Raw genomic sequence first — 18,799 nt, 5'->3', positions numbered from 1 at the left:
CAGCATTAGGCTACTACATAATACTCTAATTGTCCCTGTACACATCATGAGGTTGCTACAACCTGGCCTATGAATGACAGTTTACAATGTAGGTGCACACAGGTCGAGAGACAAACATAAGGTGATGGACAGTGACACATAGACAGACAGTGGCAGACATTCAATACCGCCTTGCGCGCTCTGATCACGGGTAAACACAGTTTACTTTCATAGCAGCCACGTTGTATTTGAAGACGTCAAAACTACGAAATAACACATATGGAATCATATAGTAAGCAAAAAAAAGTGTTAAACAAATCAAAATATATTTTAGATTCTTCAAAGTAGCCACCATAACGCGTTAGTAAACCTGCTACAATTGCACAGTAATGTTACAATGTATAGTCAGTAAGCAGTAACACCGGCGGGCCCCGGTGGCAATAAATTAGTAAAACCCAAAGCTTACCTTGACTTGGAAGAGTTCCAGTGTTGTTTTGGAAAGTCATAACCAATTAGGTAACATTGCATCCCTCTGTTTGACATGGGTGTTTGGGTAGGCTAAACTAGCTAGCTGTATTTGCTAGCTAAGTACGTGAAACTGAAAAGGGGAGAAAATTGACAATCTCTCTCAGTCTCTCTCTTGCTTCTCCTTCCTTTTGGAAGAAATTAATTTGTTCAAAACTGTTCAATTAATGTCTTCTCTCTCTCTTTGAGTCAACTACTCACAACATTTTATGCACTGCAGTGCTAGCTAGCTGTAGTTTATGCTTTCAGTACTAGATTCATTCTCTGATCCTTTGATTGGGTGGACAACAGGTCAGTTCATGCTGCAAGAGCTCTGATAGGTTGGAGGACATCCTCCGGGAAGTTATCATAATTACTGTGTAAGTCTATGGAAGGGGGTGAGAACCATGAAGCTAGCTGTCCTCCGGCTACACCATAGCTGTCACGTTCCTGACCTGTTTCTGTTAGTTTTGTATGTATTAGTTGGTCAGGACGTGAGTTTGGGTGGGCAGTCTATGTTTTCTGTTTCTATGTTTGTTTAAGGGTTGCCTGGTATGGCTCTCAATTAGAGGCAGGTGTTTGGCGTTTCCTCTAATTGAGAGTCATATTAAGGTAGGTGTTTCACACTGTTTGTTGTGGGTGGTTGTCTCCTGTGTTAGTGTTTGTTGCACCATACGGGACTGTTTCGTGCGTTCTTCGTTTTATGTAGTCATTTTTCCTGTTGTGCGTTCTTCGTGTTTTATGTAAGTTCGTATGTTCAGGTTTGTCTACATTCGTTTTGTTATTTTGTTAATTATTTCAAGTGGTTTCGTTTCGTGTTTTTCCCGTCTTGTTTAATTAAAATTATGTCATTTCAAAACGCTGCGCCTTGGTTCAATCCATGCTCCTCCTCTTCGGATGAAGAGGAGGAAGAGAACCGTTACAATAGTGCTACCCTACAGAGTGCTGTTGAGGCTATTGTAGACCTTAATTGCAAAATATTGTGTTTCAATAAAAAATTTAGTGACGTGTTAATATTTATTATAGTTGTATCTAAAAATGATAACTTTATAAATGTTTTTAAAAATGTATTTGTATAACATTCACTGAGGAGGATGGTCCTCCTCTTCCTCCTCTGAGGAGCCTCCACTGAAAGGATATGTTTCATTTCTAACATACTGGATTTGATTCCTTTAAAACATACTAAAGGATCTGTTGACTAAAATAATGTATCATTGTTTAACGATTCTTCATTGAATCATTGGCTGTATATTCGAACCAATCTGTGTGATTCTGTGATTGACATATAGAAGGCCTACATACTATTAGGAAACAACAGTATGTCATTGATGTTGTCCATCTGGATGGAGCAACATTAAATCACAACATCGTGACACAAGTCAATTTACTTCTGACATGCGCAACAGGGTGCATGGATGAGCTGTTTATCAGAGCAAGAAACAAATCACCATTTGTTTTGTGGTAGGATTTACTCACTTATCTCCCAATCAGTTTTCTCTAAACTTGATTGATGTTTTAATGACGTGTTAAATGAACCTGCGAGGGATCTTTTGAATGGAGGAGACTACAATCGGATTGTCTTATCGTTCACTGAGTCAGTGAAAGTGAGGTGCGCTATTGGGTAGGGAGAGAGCGCAGTGGAGACGAACGGGGAGGTCCAGTCCTGAGTGAATAATGTGTTCTCCAAGAGGCATCATTCCCAAGTTTGGTGAGAATGATCGATCCTTCAGCAGAATCTCATCGAAACACTTTACTTGAGCTGTAGTCCATTACAAGATAAAGAAGTGAATCAACCAAAGGATAGGCGCGCTGCAGTTTATCCAGAATAGGTGCCCAAATTGTGCCGCTAGAAATTTGGATAGAAGCTAGTACAGTATGCCTTGTCGGCGTGACAGTGTTAGTGCTTATCTATAGCCTAATACTGATCCGCGCGTTATCAATTACGACCAAGGGCGGCAAATATCGGAAGATCTAAAGATGATTATGAATAGCTCGGACATATTTTGTAATTACAAAGAAGTCAGTAACTTCGCCAACAACTCGTCATGTGTGAACAAGACTCAGTCCTCACCCAGCTTCGTCGACCTGGCGACTTTTATGCACATATTCCCGTCCATATACGGCATCCTGTGTACAATAGGAGTGATCGCCAACGGTTTGGTGATATACGCAGTGGCGACATGCAAGAAAAAGATTGTCTCGGACATCTACGTGCTGAACTTGGCCATCGCAGATATGCTCTTCCTGCTGGTGATGCCCTTCAACATTCACCAGCTGGTCCGAGACAGACAGTGGGTGTTCGGGGACTTCATGTGCAAAGCTGTCGTGGTGGTGGATGTTAGCAACCAGTTCACTACCGTGGGGATTGTAACGGTGCTATGTATTGACAGGTAAGTCTCCATCTCTCCAAATTCAATAGGTGTCAGTTTGATCATGACAAAGACAGGTGTCGAATATAGCATCAATTAGGTCTCCCTCCTCTATTACATGTATGTATTCAGGTAGATATAACGTGGTGTAGGATATGATTATAACGTAAGTTGGAACCTATACGTTAGTAAGAAGAACACATTACTGTTATGCAGCCGTTTATTATATGACCCTGGCTAATGGTCAAGAGCAGGGATCTAGTGAGCGGATGGTCGGGACCGGAGCGTTATTACAAATTAATTTGTAGATTGCAGATTGACCGCAAGAAGTGCAAACAGATATACATTTTGACTAAAACATAATCATTTTCAAACCTACAGTACCAGTCAAAAGTGTGGACACACCTACTCATTCCAGAGTTTTTCTTTATTTGTACTATATTCTACATTGTGAAATAATAGTGAAGACATCAAAACTATAAAAATAACACATATGGAATCATGTAGTAATTGTGTTCGACAATGTTCGACAAATCAAAATATATTTTATATTTGAGATTCTTCAAAGTAGCCACCTTTGCAAAAAGAATGGAGGACCAGGGTACTTTTCATATAGTTAATTAAAATGCCTTTAATTGTGTTCAATAGAAACAAAGTTGAAAAAAGTAACCACCCTTTGCCTTGATGGCAGCTTTGCACACTCTTGAAATTGTCTTAACCAGCTTCACGAGGAATGCTTTTCCAACCGACTTGAAGGAGTTCCCACATATGCTGAGCACTTGTTGGTTGCTTTTCCCAAACCCTCTCAATTGGGTTTAGGTCGGGTGATTGTGGAGGCCAGGACATCTGATGCAGCACTCCATCACTCTCCTTGGTCAAATAGCCCTTACACAGCCTGGTTGAGTGTTTTCGGTGTAGTAACCAAAAAAGTGTTAAACAAATCAAAATATATTGATTTTTTTTTTCTCAACCCGCTTCATGAGGTAGTCACCTGGAATGCATTTCATTTCACAGGTGTGCCTTGTTAAAAGTTAATTTGTTGAATTTCTTTCCTTCTTAATGCGTTTGAGCCAATCAGGTTGGGGTGCTATACAGAAGATAGCCCTATTTGGTAAAAGACCAAGGTCATATTATGTCAATAACAGCTAAAATCTAATCAAAGAGAAACGACAGTCCACCATTACTTTAAGACTTGAAGGTCAGTCAATGTGGAACATTTCAAGAACCTTGAATGTTTCTTCAAGTGCAGTCGCGAAAACCATCAAGCATTATGTTATGATGAAACTAGCTCTCATGAGGACCGCCACAGGAAAAGAAGACCCAGAGTTACCTCTGCTACAGAGGATAAGTTCATTAGAGTTTTAACTGCACCTCAGATTGCAGTCCAAATAAATGCTTCACAGAGTTCAAGTAACAGACACATCTCAACATGTTCAGAGGAGACTGCATGAATCAGGCCTTTATGATCGAATTGATGCAAAGAAACCACTGATGGTGTTGGTATGCTTTGCTGCTGACACTGTCCGTGATTTATATAGAATTCAAGGTGCACTTTACCAGCATGGCTACCACAGCATTGTGCAGCGATACACCATCCCATCTGGTTTGGGCTTAGTGGGACTATCATTTGATTTTCAACAGGACAATGACCCAACACACCTCCAGGCTGTGTAAGGGCTATTTGACCAAGAAGGAGAGTTGATGGAGTTCTGTGTCAGATGACCTGGCAATCCACAATCACACAACCTCAACACAATTGAGAGGGTTTGTCATGAGTTGGACAGCAGAGTGAAGGAAAAGCAGCCAACAAGTGCTCAGCATGTCTGATTACTCCTTCAAGTCTGTTGGAAAAGCATTCCTCATGAAGCTGGTTGAGAGAATGCCAAGAGTGTGTAAAGCTGTCATCGAGGCAAAGGGTGGTTACATTGAAGAATCTAAAATCTAAAATATATTTTGATTTGTTTAAAACGTATTTGGTTACTACATGATTCCATGTGTTATTTCACTATTATTCTAAATTCAGCAAAAAAAGAAATGTCCCTTTTTCAGGACCCTCTCTTTCAAAGATAATTCGTAAAAATCCAAAAAACTTCACAGATCTTCATTGTAAAGGGTTTAAACACTGTTTCCCCATGCTTGTTCATTGAACCATAAACAACTAATGAACATGCACCTTTGGAACGGTCGTTAAGACACTAACAGCTTACAGACGGAAGGCAATTAAGGTCCCAGTTATGAAAACTTAGGACACTAAAGAGACCTTTCTACTGACTCTGAAAAACACCAAAAGAAAGATGCCCAGGGTCCCTGCTCATCTGCGTGAACGTGCCTTAGGCATGCTGCAAGGAGGCATGAGGACTGCAGATGTGGCCAGGGCAATAAATTGCAATGTCCGTACTGTGAGACACCCAAGACAGCGCTACAGGGAGACAAGACGGACAGCTGATTGTCCTCGCAGTGGAAGACCACGTGTAGCAACACCGGCAACAGATCGGTACATCCGAACATCACACCTACGGGACAGGTACAGGATGGCAACAACAACTGCCAGATTTACACCAGGAACGCACAATCCCTCCATCAGCGCTCAGACTGTCCGCAATAGGCTGAGAGAGGCTGGACTGAGTGCTTGTAGGCCTGTTGTAAGGCAGGTCCTCACCAGACATCACCGGCAACAACATGGTCTATAGGCAAAAACCCACCGTCGCTGGACAAGACAGGACTGGCAAAAAGTGCTCTTCTCTGACGACATCTCTACAGTAATATCTCTATGGTCATGAAGACATCTCTACAGTAATATCTCTACAGTAATGTAGACATCTCTACAGTAATATCTCTGTGGTCATGTAGACATCTCTACAGTATTATCTCTATGGTCATATGTAGACATCTCTACAGTATTATCTCTATGGTCATATGTAGACATCTCTACAGTATTATCTCTATGGTCATGAAGACATCTCTACAGTATTATCTCTATGGTCATATGTAGACATCTCTACAGTATTATCTCTATGGTCATGAAGACATCTCTACAGTAATATCTCTACAGTAATGTAGACATCTCTACAGTAATATCTCTAAGGTCATGTAGACATCTCTACAGTATTATCTCTATGGTCATGAAGACATCTCTACAGTAATATCTCTACAGTAATGTAGACATCTCTACAGTAATATCTCTAAGGTCATGTAGACATCTCTACAGTAATATCTCTGTGGTCATGTAGACATCTCTATAGTAATATCTCTAAGGTCATGTAGACATCTCTACAGTAATATCTCTATGGTCATGAAGACATCTCTACAGTATTATCTCTATGGTCATATGTAGACATCTCCACAGTATTATCTCTATGGTCCATATGTAGATATCTCTACAGTATTATCTCCATCCCTTGACCTGCCTTGGATGTATTCAGTATCATGAAAGATATAACTAGTGCAGAGCAAATTCTTCCTCTTTAATTCTCTGATATCAGAGAATGGCTGTAGGGTTATGTTCCTTCGTTCATAGACATATGACACACGCTGGTTAAGTCCAGCAGCATAGTACAGCAGATGGCTGTAGACTTAACTTTAATTTGATTTAACATCAGCAGTAAAAAACTGTTTTCAACAATCTGTATCTCTGATCGTTTATTTTAGGATTCAATGCATGCCAAATGTACCCTTTTTTTTTTCAAATGTAGTGCACGACCTTTGACAAGGGCTCATAGGACTCCGGTTAAATATAGGACACTATTTAGGGAATAGGGTGCTATTCGGAATGTAACCGTGGTTGACTTCGTGTTGTACATCAAGCAGTACGCCAGTCATCAGTCTAACTTTGTTTACGTATTCATGACAGCTTATATGTGACTTTTTATCAGCTCCCAGCTCAATTAATCCTAAAATGTTATTATATTATAATAGTATACGGTATGCCACTTTGCAAATGTTTTCATCAAAAAGCCACCTATAGTACATTACATTACATTTAAGTAATTTAGCAGACGCTCTATAGTACAGTGAGTGCATTCATTCATTTAGTATGTGATCCTTGAAGGAATTCAACTCATGACCTTGGGCATATGCCAGTGCCATGGGTTACATCCCTTAATAGTGCACTACTTCTGACCAGGGCCCATAGGGGGTAGTGCACTACTTCTGACCAGGGCCCATAGGGGGTAGTGCACTACTTCTGACCAGGGCCCATAGGGGGTAGTGCACTACTTCTGACCAGGGCCCATAGGGGGTAGTACACTATATCTGACCAGGGCCCATAGGGGGTAGTGCACTACTTCTGACCAGGGCCCATAGGGGGTAGTGCACTACTTCTGACCAGGGCCCATAGGGGGTAGTACACTACTTCTGACCAGGGCCCATAGGGGGTAGTGCACTACTTCTGACCAGGGCCCATAGGGGGTAGTGCACTACTTCTGACCAGGGCCCATAGGGGGTAGTGCACTACTTCTGACCAGGGCCCATAGGGGGTAGTGCACTACTTCTGACCAGGGCCCATAGGGGGTAGTGCACTACTTCTGACCAGGGCCCATAGGGGGTAGTGCACTACTTCTGACCAGGGCCCATAGGGGGTAGTGCACTACTTCTGACCAGGGCCCATAGGGGGTAGTGCACTACTTCTGACCAGGTCCCATAGGGGGTAGTGCACTACTTCTGACCAGGGCCCATAGGGGGTAGTGCACTACTTCTGACCAGGGCCCATAGGGGGTAGTGCACTACTTCTGACCAGGGCCCATTTGGGGTCGTGCACTACTTCTGACCAGGGCCCATAGGGGGTAGTGCACTACTTCTGACCAGGGCCCATAGGGGGTCGTGCACTACTTCTGACCAGGGCCCATTTGGGGTAGTGCACTACTTCTGACCAGGGCCCATAGGGGGTAGTGCACTACTTCTGACCAGGGCCCATTTGGGGTAGTGCACTACTTCTGACCAGGGCCCATTTGGGGTAGTGCACTACTTCTGACCAGGGCCCATAGGGGGTAGTGCACTACTTCTGACCAGGGCCCATTTGGGGTAGTGCACTACTTCTGACCAGGGCCCATAGGGGGTAGTGCACTACTTCTGACCAGGGCCCATAGGGGGTAGTGCACTACTTCTGACCAGGGCCCATAGGGGGTAGTGCACTACTTCTGACCAGGGCCCATAGGGGGTAGTGCACTACTTCTGACCAGGGCCCATAGGGGGTAGTGCACTACTTCTGACCAGGGCCCATAGGGGGTAGTGCACTACTTCTGACCAGGGCCCATAGGGGGTAGTGCACTACTTCTGACCAGGGCCCATAGGGGGTAGTGCACTACTTCTGACCAGGGCCCATAGGGGGTAGTGCACTACTTCTGACCAGGGCAGTACCTACCAAGCAACAAATAAAGGCAGTATCTGCTTATAGTGTGGAACTGAGATTTTTTATTATTATTTACCTTGGTTTTCACAGTAACTTCATGCAGTTACAGCTAACATGACCCCCATTTTCTCCAAAACACAATAAAGGCAGGATACTTGTCCACATGATTAATTATGTATATTAATGTAGCAAAAATTATATAAACTTATTTTCGACCAAATGACAAATGAGCAGTTACTACCTCTTTTTTCTTGATAGGGCAGTATAGGACTCTGTTGAAAAATGCACTATATATAGAATAAGATAAGAAATAATAATAAGCTTTAAGGATGAAGCCAACTGATTCCCCCATCACATTATTAGATTTATTTAATGTAACATCATGATTAGAGTTCCGACTGCTCTCAGGGGAAATACTGTATGAATAGGCTATATTATTATATTATATATTCAAACACAAAACGTTTTATTCCAAGTTAACTAATTACTGTTTGCTTTTCTTGGGATTTTTTTAATTTTAAATTTTATTTCACCTTTATTTAACCAGGTAGGCAAGTTGAGAACAAGTTCTCATTTACAATTGCGACCTGGCCAAGATTAAAGCAAAGCAGCTCGACACATACAACAACACATAGTTACACATGGAGTAAAACAAACATACAGTCAATAATACAGTAGAAAAATAAGTCTATATACAATTTGAGGTAAAGGCAAAAAAAGGCCATGGTGGCGAAGTAAATACAATATAGCAAGTACGCACCCACCCACCCACCCACCCACCCACCCACACACACACACACCCACCCACCCACCCACCCACCCACCCACCCACCCACCCACCCCATAAAATGCACATCCGGTCTGCACATACACATGAACTCAAATACATCTACTGTATCTCTTCACAACACAGTCACATCCCTGAATACAATAATCTGTTTTCTATAATCTGTATCTCTTCACAACGATAATCTGTTTTCCTAACCTTAGCAGGTTAGGTGAAATGGGTTAAGGTTAGAATAAGGGGAAGGGTGGCCTCCCGAGTGGCGCAGCGGTCTAAGGCACTGAATCGCAGTGCTATAGGCGTCACTACCGATCCAGGTTCAATCCCGGGCTGTGACGCACCCGACCGTGGAGCATGGAGACCCATGTGGTGGCGCACAATTGTCCCAGTGTCATCCGGGTTAGGGGAGGGTTTGGCTGCTTGTGATGTCCTTGTTCCATCACACTCTTGCGATTCCTTGTGGTGGCCGGGTGCATGAATGCTGACTTCGGGCGAAAGCTGTACAGTGTTTCCTCCGACACATTAGTGCGGCTGGCTTCCGGGTGAAGCGGGCAGTGTGGCTTGGTGGGGTCGTGTTTCGGAGGTCGCACGGCTCTCGACATTCACCTCTCCTGAGTCCGTACAGGAGTTGCAGCGATGGGACAAGACTGTAACTACCAATTGGATGTCATGAAACCAAACTAAAAATGCTACAGTTGTCCCTGACGTGTCTCGAACATGCTAGATGGTCATAGTGTACACCCACCCGTCCTCCCCAACCAACCTCCCTATTGTCCTTTGTCCTTTACTGTCTACAGTAACTATTAGTAAAAAACCATACGTCTGAGAGGTGCTCAGAAATGTATGTTCTGTATGGCTGTAAATGATTCCCCTTAAACCACTCACGTGTAACTTTAGCAGTATGCAGGTTTCCCTCAAGAATTTCCCTGTATTTAGCGCCATCCAACAGTCCAATTCTGACCAGTTTCAAAGTCCCTGCCGATGAACAACATCCCCACAGCATGATGCTGCCACCACCATGCTTCACTGTGGGGATGAAGTTCTCGGGGTGATGAGAGGTGTTGAGTTTGAGCCAGACATAGCATTTTCCTTGATGGCCAAAAAGCTCAATTTTAGTCTTATCTGACCAGAGTACCTTTTTCCATATATTTGGGGAGTCTCCCACATGCCTTTTGGTGAACACCAAACGTGTTTGCTTATTCTTTTCTTTAAGCAATGGCTTTTCCTTCTGGCCACTCTTCCGTAAAGCCCAGCTCTGTGGAGTGTATGGCTTAAAGTTGTTTTATGAACAGATACTCCAATCTCCGCTGAGGAGTTTTGCAGCTCCTTCAGGGTTATCTTTGGTCTCTTTGTTGACTCTCTGATTAATGCCCTCCTTGCCTGGTCCGTGAGATTTGGTGGGCGGCTCTCTCTTGGTAGGTTTATTGTGGTGCCATCATTTTTTTATGTTTTAATAATGGATTTAATGGTGCTCCGTGACCTCCCTGACCTCTAACCCCTGGTCCCTAACTGATGTGTCTCTTTGTTTCTAGATACATTGCCATCGTCCACCCCTCCTCAGAGAAGCGGACCATCCAGTGGACCATCATCATCAACATCCTGGTGTGGGTCGGCAGCTTCCTGCTGACCGTGCCCGTCATGATCTACGCCATGGTGGTGAGGAAGAGCGACTTGGAGATATGCATGATGTTCCTGGACGGTCCTGAGGACATGTACTGGTACACTCTCTACCAGTCCATCCTGGGCTTCATCTTCCCTCTCATCATCATCTCCACCTTCTACTCCCTCACCCTCTACCACGTCTTCAGATCCATCCGCCGAGTCAAGCGTAAACAGTCTGTCTGGGCGAAGCGCGCCACCAAGACCGTGGTGATGGTCATTGCTCTCTTCCTGGTGTGCTGGAGCCCGTATCACGTGATCCAGGTGATTAACTTGAGCAACAACAGGCCGACCAACACCTTTGTGTATGTCTACAACATCACGATCTGTCTGAGTTACTCCCACAGCTGCATTAACCCTCTGATGCTGCTCATCTTCGCTCAGAACTACCGCGAGCGTCTCTGTCACAGGAAGGATTTGAGGAGTTCGCAGCAGAACTCCTCCAAGACCACTGTAATCAAGGCAGACGGCTCCAGCGTGTCCACCGACCCAAACTACCGCTGCACAGTCATCTTATAGTACAGATATTGCCACTCATATACTGTTTGTGTGAATAGGCTGAAGGTTGGTCCCAATAAGACTACCACAAGTCAGCTGTTTTCGTTCTGCTATCTTCGACGAACTTTAGCGTTTATGAATTACTGAAGTTAAAGTAGCTGAACAACACTGGTATCTTTCCAGGGGACAGAAGTGTTAGTGGATGAATGGATTTACCCATCTGACTAACTGCTCCACCATCACTAAGAATCATTGTTCTGATCCAAATGTTTGCTCAATCGTTATCTAAGGACAGCCTCTCTCTCTCTCCCTCTCTCTCCCCTCTCCTCCCCTCGCCCCCTCTCTCTCCCCTCTCTCCCCCTCGCTCCCTCTCTCTCTCCCCCTCTCTCCCCTCTCTCCCCCTCGCTCTCTCTCTCTCCTCTCTTATACTAAGGTATAAATACTGTAGTATTCACTTTACTGTAGTAAGTCCGCAAAAACACTACAGTGAATACTGTGGTATTTGCTGTAGTAAACTGTAGTGTTTACAGTTAACTCATGTATAAATACTGTAGTAAAACAACTGTAGTATATACTATAGTAATTAATGTAATGTTTTTGCAGATTGTAGTATACTGTTGTCATTGTAGGAGGGAGCAGACAGACAGTTCCACAGGGTGTTTGGAATTTAACCAGGAAAGTCAGTTAAGAAGAAATTCTTTATTTACAATGACGGCCTACCACGGCCAAACCCGGACGACGCCGGGCCAAACCCGGACGACGCTGAAACAAACCCGGACGACGCCGGGCCAATGCACGAGTCTGGAATTGAACCAGGGACTGCAGCGATGCCTCTACTACTGAGATGCAGTGCCTTAGACTGCTGCGTCACTCAGGAGCCCTCTCAGTTGACTGCCTCACACCAGGGAGACTGCAGTATTCTCGATAGTCACACTGATCAAACAAGTCCGTGTGATCTCTTTCTCCAGTCGTTGTTTTTTTTATTTGTCGTTGGATGTCCTCACATTGCTACAATATAAAATGTGTTATTTATTTTATTTTTGTTATTGGCTAAGAACCATCGGGACTCTTGTTTAAAAGTGAGGAGATGGAAGATGAATTGATGAGAACTGGAGTATAATTTTGTTTTGATTTGAAACCATATACATTTTAGAGAGGAAAAAGCGGTAGAAGTAAGCAATGAAGTATATTGAATGAATATAGCACTTGTAGGACGACATATTATGAAGAACTGTCCTATACACACTATTTTATTTAACCTTTATCTATTAACTAGGCAAGACAGTTAAGAACAAATTCTTATTTACAATGACGGCCTACCGGGGAACTGTGGGTTAACTGCCTCGTTCAGGGGAACAGTGGGTTAACTGCCTTGTTCAGGGGAACAGCGGGTTAACTGCCTTGTTCAGGGGAACAGTGGGTTAACTGCCTCGTTCAGGGGAACAGTGGGTTAACTGCCTCGTTCAGGGGAACAGTGGGTTAACTGCCTCGTTCAGGGGAACAGTGGGTTAACTGCCTCGTTCAGGGGAACAGTGGGTTAAACTGCCTCGTCCAGGGGAACAGTGGGTTAAACTGCCTCGTTCAGGGGAACAGTGGGTTAACTGCCTTGTTCAGGGGTAGAACGACAGAGTTTTACCTTGTCAGGTCGGGGATTCAAACCAGCAACCTTTCGGTGACTGGCCAAACGCTCTGACCACTAGGCCACCTACTACTCAAACAACACACACTACTTAAACACACATTATCGTGTTCCTGTTCACAGCTTGTGTTTGTTTCCTCCCTCTATCTAACGCTCTAGTGTTAGCCTGTACTATGTGTATTCAGATGAGTTTTACATTAATACAGTTCATTATATTAATCCTTCTTATTATGGTCATTTACTAATTGTCCCGATATCATCTCTGTAACGTATTTAGTATGACGCACTTCACACTTATTTTTCTATTTTAATGTTGACTCCAAAAATAAATTGAGAATACTTTTTTTTTACTTGCAAAAACAAGTACATTTATTATGTATACCAAATAACAGTATAATTTATGTATTAATGACACATATTGAGATATTGATGTGATTAAATTAATTACAAAGCTGTGGTTCGTAGTTAAAAACAAGTCGTCATGGTGATCTGATACAGGACATAAATCCACTATTTGTAAATACTGCAGTTTTACACTTTAATATGTTATCCTTCCTGGTTATATTGTGTTGTTCTGCAATGTATTATACTACATATACTTTGAGTATACTAATTGAACATATATGGTTTTTCAGATGAGTTTTACATGAATACAATATAACCACATCTTGTTGTTCTAGTTGTTCAGTGTAATTTATGTACTAAACTTAACAAAAATATCAACGTAACATGTAAAGTGTTGGTCCCACGTTTCATAAGCTGAAATAAAAGATCCCAGAAATGTTCCATATTCGCACAAAAAGTGTATTTCTCTCAATTTTTGGTGCACATATTTGTTTACATCCGTGTTAGTGAGCATTTCTCCTTCACCAAGATAATCCATCCACCTGGCAGGTGTGGCATATCAAAAAGCTGATTAAACAGCATGATCATTACACAGGTGCACCTTGTGCTGGGGGACAATAAAAGGCCACTCTTAAAATGTGCAGTTTTGTCACACAACACAATGCCACAGATGTATACAATTTTTGAGGGATCGCCTCCAACTTGTTTTAGAGAACTTGGCAGTACGTGCAACCAGCCTCACTACCGCACACCACGTGTAACCACGCCCGCCCAGGACCTCCACATCCGGCTTCTTCACCTGCGTTTGAGACCAGCCAACTAAAGAGATGATGAAACTGTGGGTTTACACAACCTAATATTTTTTGCACAAACTGTCAGGCATCTCAGGGACGCTCATCTGCGTACTCATCGTACTCACCTCATCGTCTTGACCAGACTACAGTTTGGCGTTGTAACCAACTTCAGTGGGCAAATGTTCACCTTCGATGGTCACTTGAACACTGGAGAAGTGTGCTGTTCACGGATGAATACCGGATTCAACTGTACCGGGCAGATGGAAGACGCATGTATGGCGTAGTTTACCTATCTCAACATTGTGAACAGAGTACCCCATAATGGCAGTGGGGCTGGTATGGTATGGGCAGGCATAAGCAATGGACAATTTGAATGGACAGAGATACCGTGACTAGATCCTGAGGCCCATTGTCATGCCATTCATCCACTACCATCACCTCATTTTTCCTGCATGATAATGCACAGCCCCATGTCACAATATCTGTACACAATTCCTTTAAGATGAAAATGTTCAAGTTCTTCCATGGCCTGCATACCCACTAGACATGACACCCATTGAGCATGTTTGGGATGCTCTGCTTTTATGTGTACGACAGTGTGTACCAGTTCCCGCCAATACACAGCAACTTTGAACAACCATTGAAGAGGAGTGGGGGCAACATTCAACAGGCCACAATCAACAGCCTGATCAACTCTATGCGAAGGACATGTGTCGCACTGCATGAGACAAATGGTAGTCACACCAGGTACTGACTGGTTTTCTGATCCATAGATTAGGGTCTTAATGAATTTATTTATTTCAATTCAATGCTTTTCTTTATATGAAGTGTACCTCAGTAAAATCTTGCGTTAAATGTTGGATTAACATTTCTGTTCAGTGTATGAATGAAGAATAGTGCCTTAACCAACAATGCAGTTAAGAAAATATTGACTCAAAAAACTGAAGTGAATTTTTTTATAACAAGTAACATAGTAAAATAACAATAACAAGGCTATATACAGGGGGTACCGTAGCGAGTCAATGTGGAGGCTATATACAGGGGGTATCGTACCGAGTCAATGTGGAGGCTATATACAGGGGGTACCGTACCGAGTCAATGTGCGTGGGGTACAAGGTTAGACGAGGTAATTGTCAAGGTAGATTTCAACTCTTTTACATTGCCTTCAGAAAGTGTTCAAACCCCTTGACTTTTTCCACAATTTGTTGTTACAAAGTGGAATTATTTAATTTAATTAATTTAAATGAATTTAATTGTTATTCTTTTTGTCAACGATCTACACAAAATACTCTGTGAAAGTGGAAGAAATGTCATTTATTTTTTATTAATGGCAAATAAAACACTAAAATGTTGATTTAGATAAGTATTCAACCCTCTGAGTCAATACATGTTAGAATCTCCTTTGGCAGCGATTACATCTGTGAGTCTTTCTGGGTTAAGATCTCTAAGAGCTTTGCAAACCTGGATTATACAATATTTGCCTGTTTTTCTTTTTAAAATGATTCGAGCTCTGTCAAATTGGTTGTTGATCATTGCTAGACAGCCATTTTCAAGTTTGAAGTCAAGACTGTAACTAGGCCACTCAGGAACATTCAATGTCATCTTGGTAAGTAACTCCAGTGTATATTTGGCCTTGCGTTTTAGGTTATTGTCCTGCTGAAAGGTGGATTTGTCTCCCGGTGTCTGTTGGAAAGCAGAGTGAACCAGGTTTTCCTCTAGGAATTTGCCTCCACTTAGCTCTATTTATTTTCTTTATATCCTAAAACAAACTCCCTAGTCCTTGTCGATGACAAGCATACACATAACATGATGTAGCTACCACCATTTTTGAAAATAAGAAGAGTGGTACTCAGTGTTGTTAGATTTGCCCCAAACATAATACTTTGTATTCAGGAAAAAACATTTCTTTGTCACATGTTGTGCAGTATTACCTTAGCTGTCATTTATGTTAGTATTGTGGAGTAACTACAATGTTGTTGATTCATCCTCCATTTTCTATCACAGCCATTTAACTCTGTAAATGGTTTAAAATCACCATTGGCCTCACAGTGAAATTCCCGAGTGGTTTCCTTCCTCTCTGTCAACTGAGTTAAAAGGACACCTGTATCTTTGTAGTGACTGGGTGTATTGATACACCATCCAAAGTGTAATAACTTCACCATGCTCAAAGGGATAGTCAATGACCTTCTTTGCATGACATTGGAAAACCTCCCGGGTCTTTGGCGTTGTATCTGCTTGAAATTCACTACTTGACTGAGGGATTATACCGATAATTGTAAATGTGTGGTACAGAGGTGGGGTAGTCATTCAAAAACCATGTTAAACACCATGTATGGCACACAGTTAGTCCATGCAACTTATTATCTGACTTGTTAAGCATGCTTGTCACTTATGAACATTTTTGAACATCTTGGCATAGTTCTGTTATAATCTCCACCTGGCACAGCCAGAAGAGAACTGGCCACCCCTCATAGCCTGGTTCCTCTCTAGGTTTCTTCCTGGGTTTTGGCCTTTCTAGGGAGTTTTTCCTAGCCACCGTGCTTCTACACCTGCATTCTAGCTGTTTGGGGTTTTAGGCTGGGTCTCTGTACAGCACTTCGAGATATTAGCTGATGTACGAAGGGCTATATAAAATAAACTTGATTGATTGATTGAGATAGTCCAGGTGGCCTTTTGATTCATTGTTATCGCTTGGGGGTAGAAGCTGTTAAGGAGACTTTTGGACCTAGACTTGCCTTCGGAAAGTTTTGAGATCCCTTGACTTTTTCCACATTTTGTTACGTTACAGACTTATTCTAAAATGGATTAAATGCATAAAACATCTCAGCAATCTACACACAACACCCCATATTGACATAGTGAAAACTGTTTTTTTTTTTTTTTTTACATTTTATCAAATGTATTACAAATAAAAAACATAAATAACTTATTTACATAAGTATTCAGACCCTTTGTAATGAGACTCGAAATTGAGCTCAGGTGCATCCTGTTTCTATTGATCATCCTTGAGATGTTTCTACAACTTGATTGGAGTCTACCTGTGGTAATGAGCTTTGTTGGCCCTGTGGTGTTGAACGCTGAGCTGTAGTCAATGAACATCATTCTCACATAGGTGTTCCTTTTGTCCAGGTGGGAAAGGGCAGTGTGGAGTGCGATTGAGATTGTGTCATCTGTGGATCTGTTGGGGAGGTATGCGAATTGGAGTGGGTCTAAGGTTTCCGGGATGATAGTGCTGATGTTAGCCATGACCAGCCTTTCAAAAAACTTCATGGCTACTGACGTGAGTGCTACGGGGCGGTAGACATTTAGGCAGGTTACCTTTGCTTCTTGGGCGCATGGACTATGGTGGTCTACTTGGAACATGTAGGTATTACAGACTTGGTTAAGGAGAGGTTAAAAATGTCAGTGAAGACACTTACCAGTTGGTCCGCGCATGCTCAGAGTACACGTCCTGGTAATTCGTCTGGCCCTGCGGCCTTGTGAATGTTAACCTGTTTAAAGGTCTTACTCACATCGGCTGCGGAGAGCGTGATCACACAGTCGTCTGAACAGCTGGTACTCTCATAGATGCTTCAGTGTTGCTTGCCTCGAAGAGCATAAAAGGCATTTAGCCCGTCTGGTAGGCTCGCGTCACTGGGCAGCTTGCGCCTGGGTCTCCCTTTGTAGTCCAATAATAGCTTGCAAGCCCTGACACATCCGACGAGCGACAGAGCCGGTGTAGTTGGATTCAATCTTAGTCTTATATTATTGCCTGTTTGACGGTTCGTCTAAGGGCATAGCGGGATTTCTTATAAGTGTCCAGATTAGTGTCCCGCTCCTTGAAAGCGGCAGCTCTAGTTTTTAGTTCGGTGCAGATGTTCCCTGTAATCCATGGCTTCTGGTTGGGATATGTACGTTCGGTCACTGTGGGTACAACGTCGTCGTGGCACTTATTGATGAAGCTGGTGACTGAGGTGATATATTCCAGTCTCAGCTAGCAAAACAGTCCTGTAGCGTAGCACCATCTGACCACTTCCATATTGAGCGAGTCACTGGTACTTCTTGATTTCGTTTTTGTTTGTAAGCAGGAATCAGGAGGATAAAATAATGGTCAGATTGTCAAAATGGAGGGCGGGGGAGAGCTTTGTAGGCATCTCTGTGTGTGGAGTAAAGGTGGTCTAGTGTTTTTATCCTCTGGTTGCACATGTGACATGCTGGTAGAAATGAGATTAAACGGATTTAAGTTGGCCTGCATTAAAGTCCCCAGCCACTAGGAGCGCTGCTTCTGGATGAGCATTTTCTTGTTTCCTTATGGCCTTATACAGCTCGTTGAGTGCGGTCTTAGTGTCAGCATCGATTTGTGGTTGTAAATAGATGGCTATCAAAAATATAGAAGAGAACTCTCTTGGTAGAGAGTTTGGTCTACAGCTTATCATGAGGTACTCTACCTCAGGCATGCAATACCTCAAAACGTCCTTAGTATTAGACATTACACACCAGCTGTTATTGACAAATAGACAGACGCCCCCACCCCTCGTCTTACCAGACGTAGCAGTTCTGTCCTGCCGATGCTCGGATCACCATGCCAACTGTATATTATCCATGTCGTCGTTCAGCCACGACTCGGTGAAACATAAGATATTACAATTTTTAATGTCCCGTTGGAAGGATATTTTCGAACGGAGCTCATCCAGTTTATTCTCCAGTGATTGCACGTTGGCCAATAGAACGACTTTCTAGTTTTGACCTGTTTGTCTTGTTCTGAAGACATTTTCCTATATAATACATACATAGATGTTGATAATCTCAATTTGAACTCAACTAAAGCTCTCTAAAGCTAAAGTAAACACCTCTTAAACCCCATTTGAATGGGTCATAGGTGATATCACATTGACGGTAGGC

The 18,799-nt window shown here is 42.8% G+C and overlaps 1 protein-coding gene across 1 annotated transcript; it reads left to right on the top strand.

Annotated features, from left to right (window-relative positions):
* The first annotated feature begins 2,422 nt into the window (after nt 1-2,422).
* LOC129856740 (melanin-concentrating hormone receptor 2-like) lies at nt 2,423-11,253 on the top strand. Its single transcript, XM_055924465.1, has 2 exons — nt 2,423-2,873; nt 10,516-11,253. The coding sequence occupies exons 1-2, from the start codon at nt 2,461-2,463 to the stop codon at nt 11,159-11,161; spliced, it is 1,059 nt and encodes a 352-aa protein (XP_055780440.1). The 5' UTR covers nt 2,423-2,460; the 3' UTR covers nt 11,162-11,253.
* The last annotated feature ends 7,546 nt before the right edge of the window (nt 11,254-18,799 follow it).

The sequence above is a fragment of the Salvelinus fontinalis genome, chromosome 6 (assembly GCF_029448725.1).
Source record: "Salvelinus fontinalis isolate EN_2023a chromosome 6, ASM2944872v1, whole genome shotgun sequence".
In the NCBI taxonomy this organism is placed as follows: domain Eukaryota; kingdom Metazoa; phylum Chordata; class Actinopteri; order Salmoniformes; family Salmonidae; genus Salvelinus; species Salvelinus fontinalis.
This window is presented reverse-complemented; position numbering and strand designations above follow the sequence as displayed.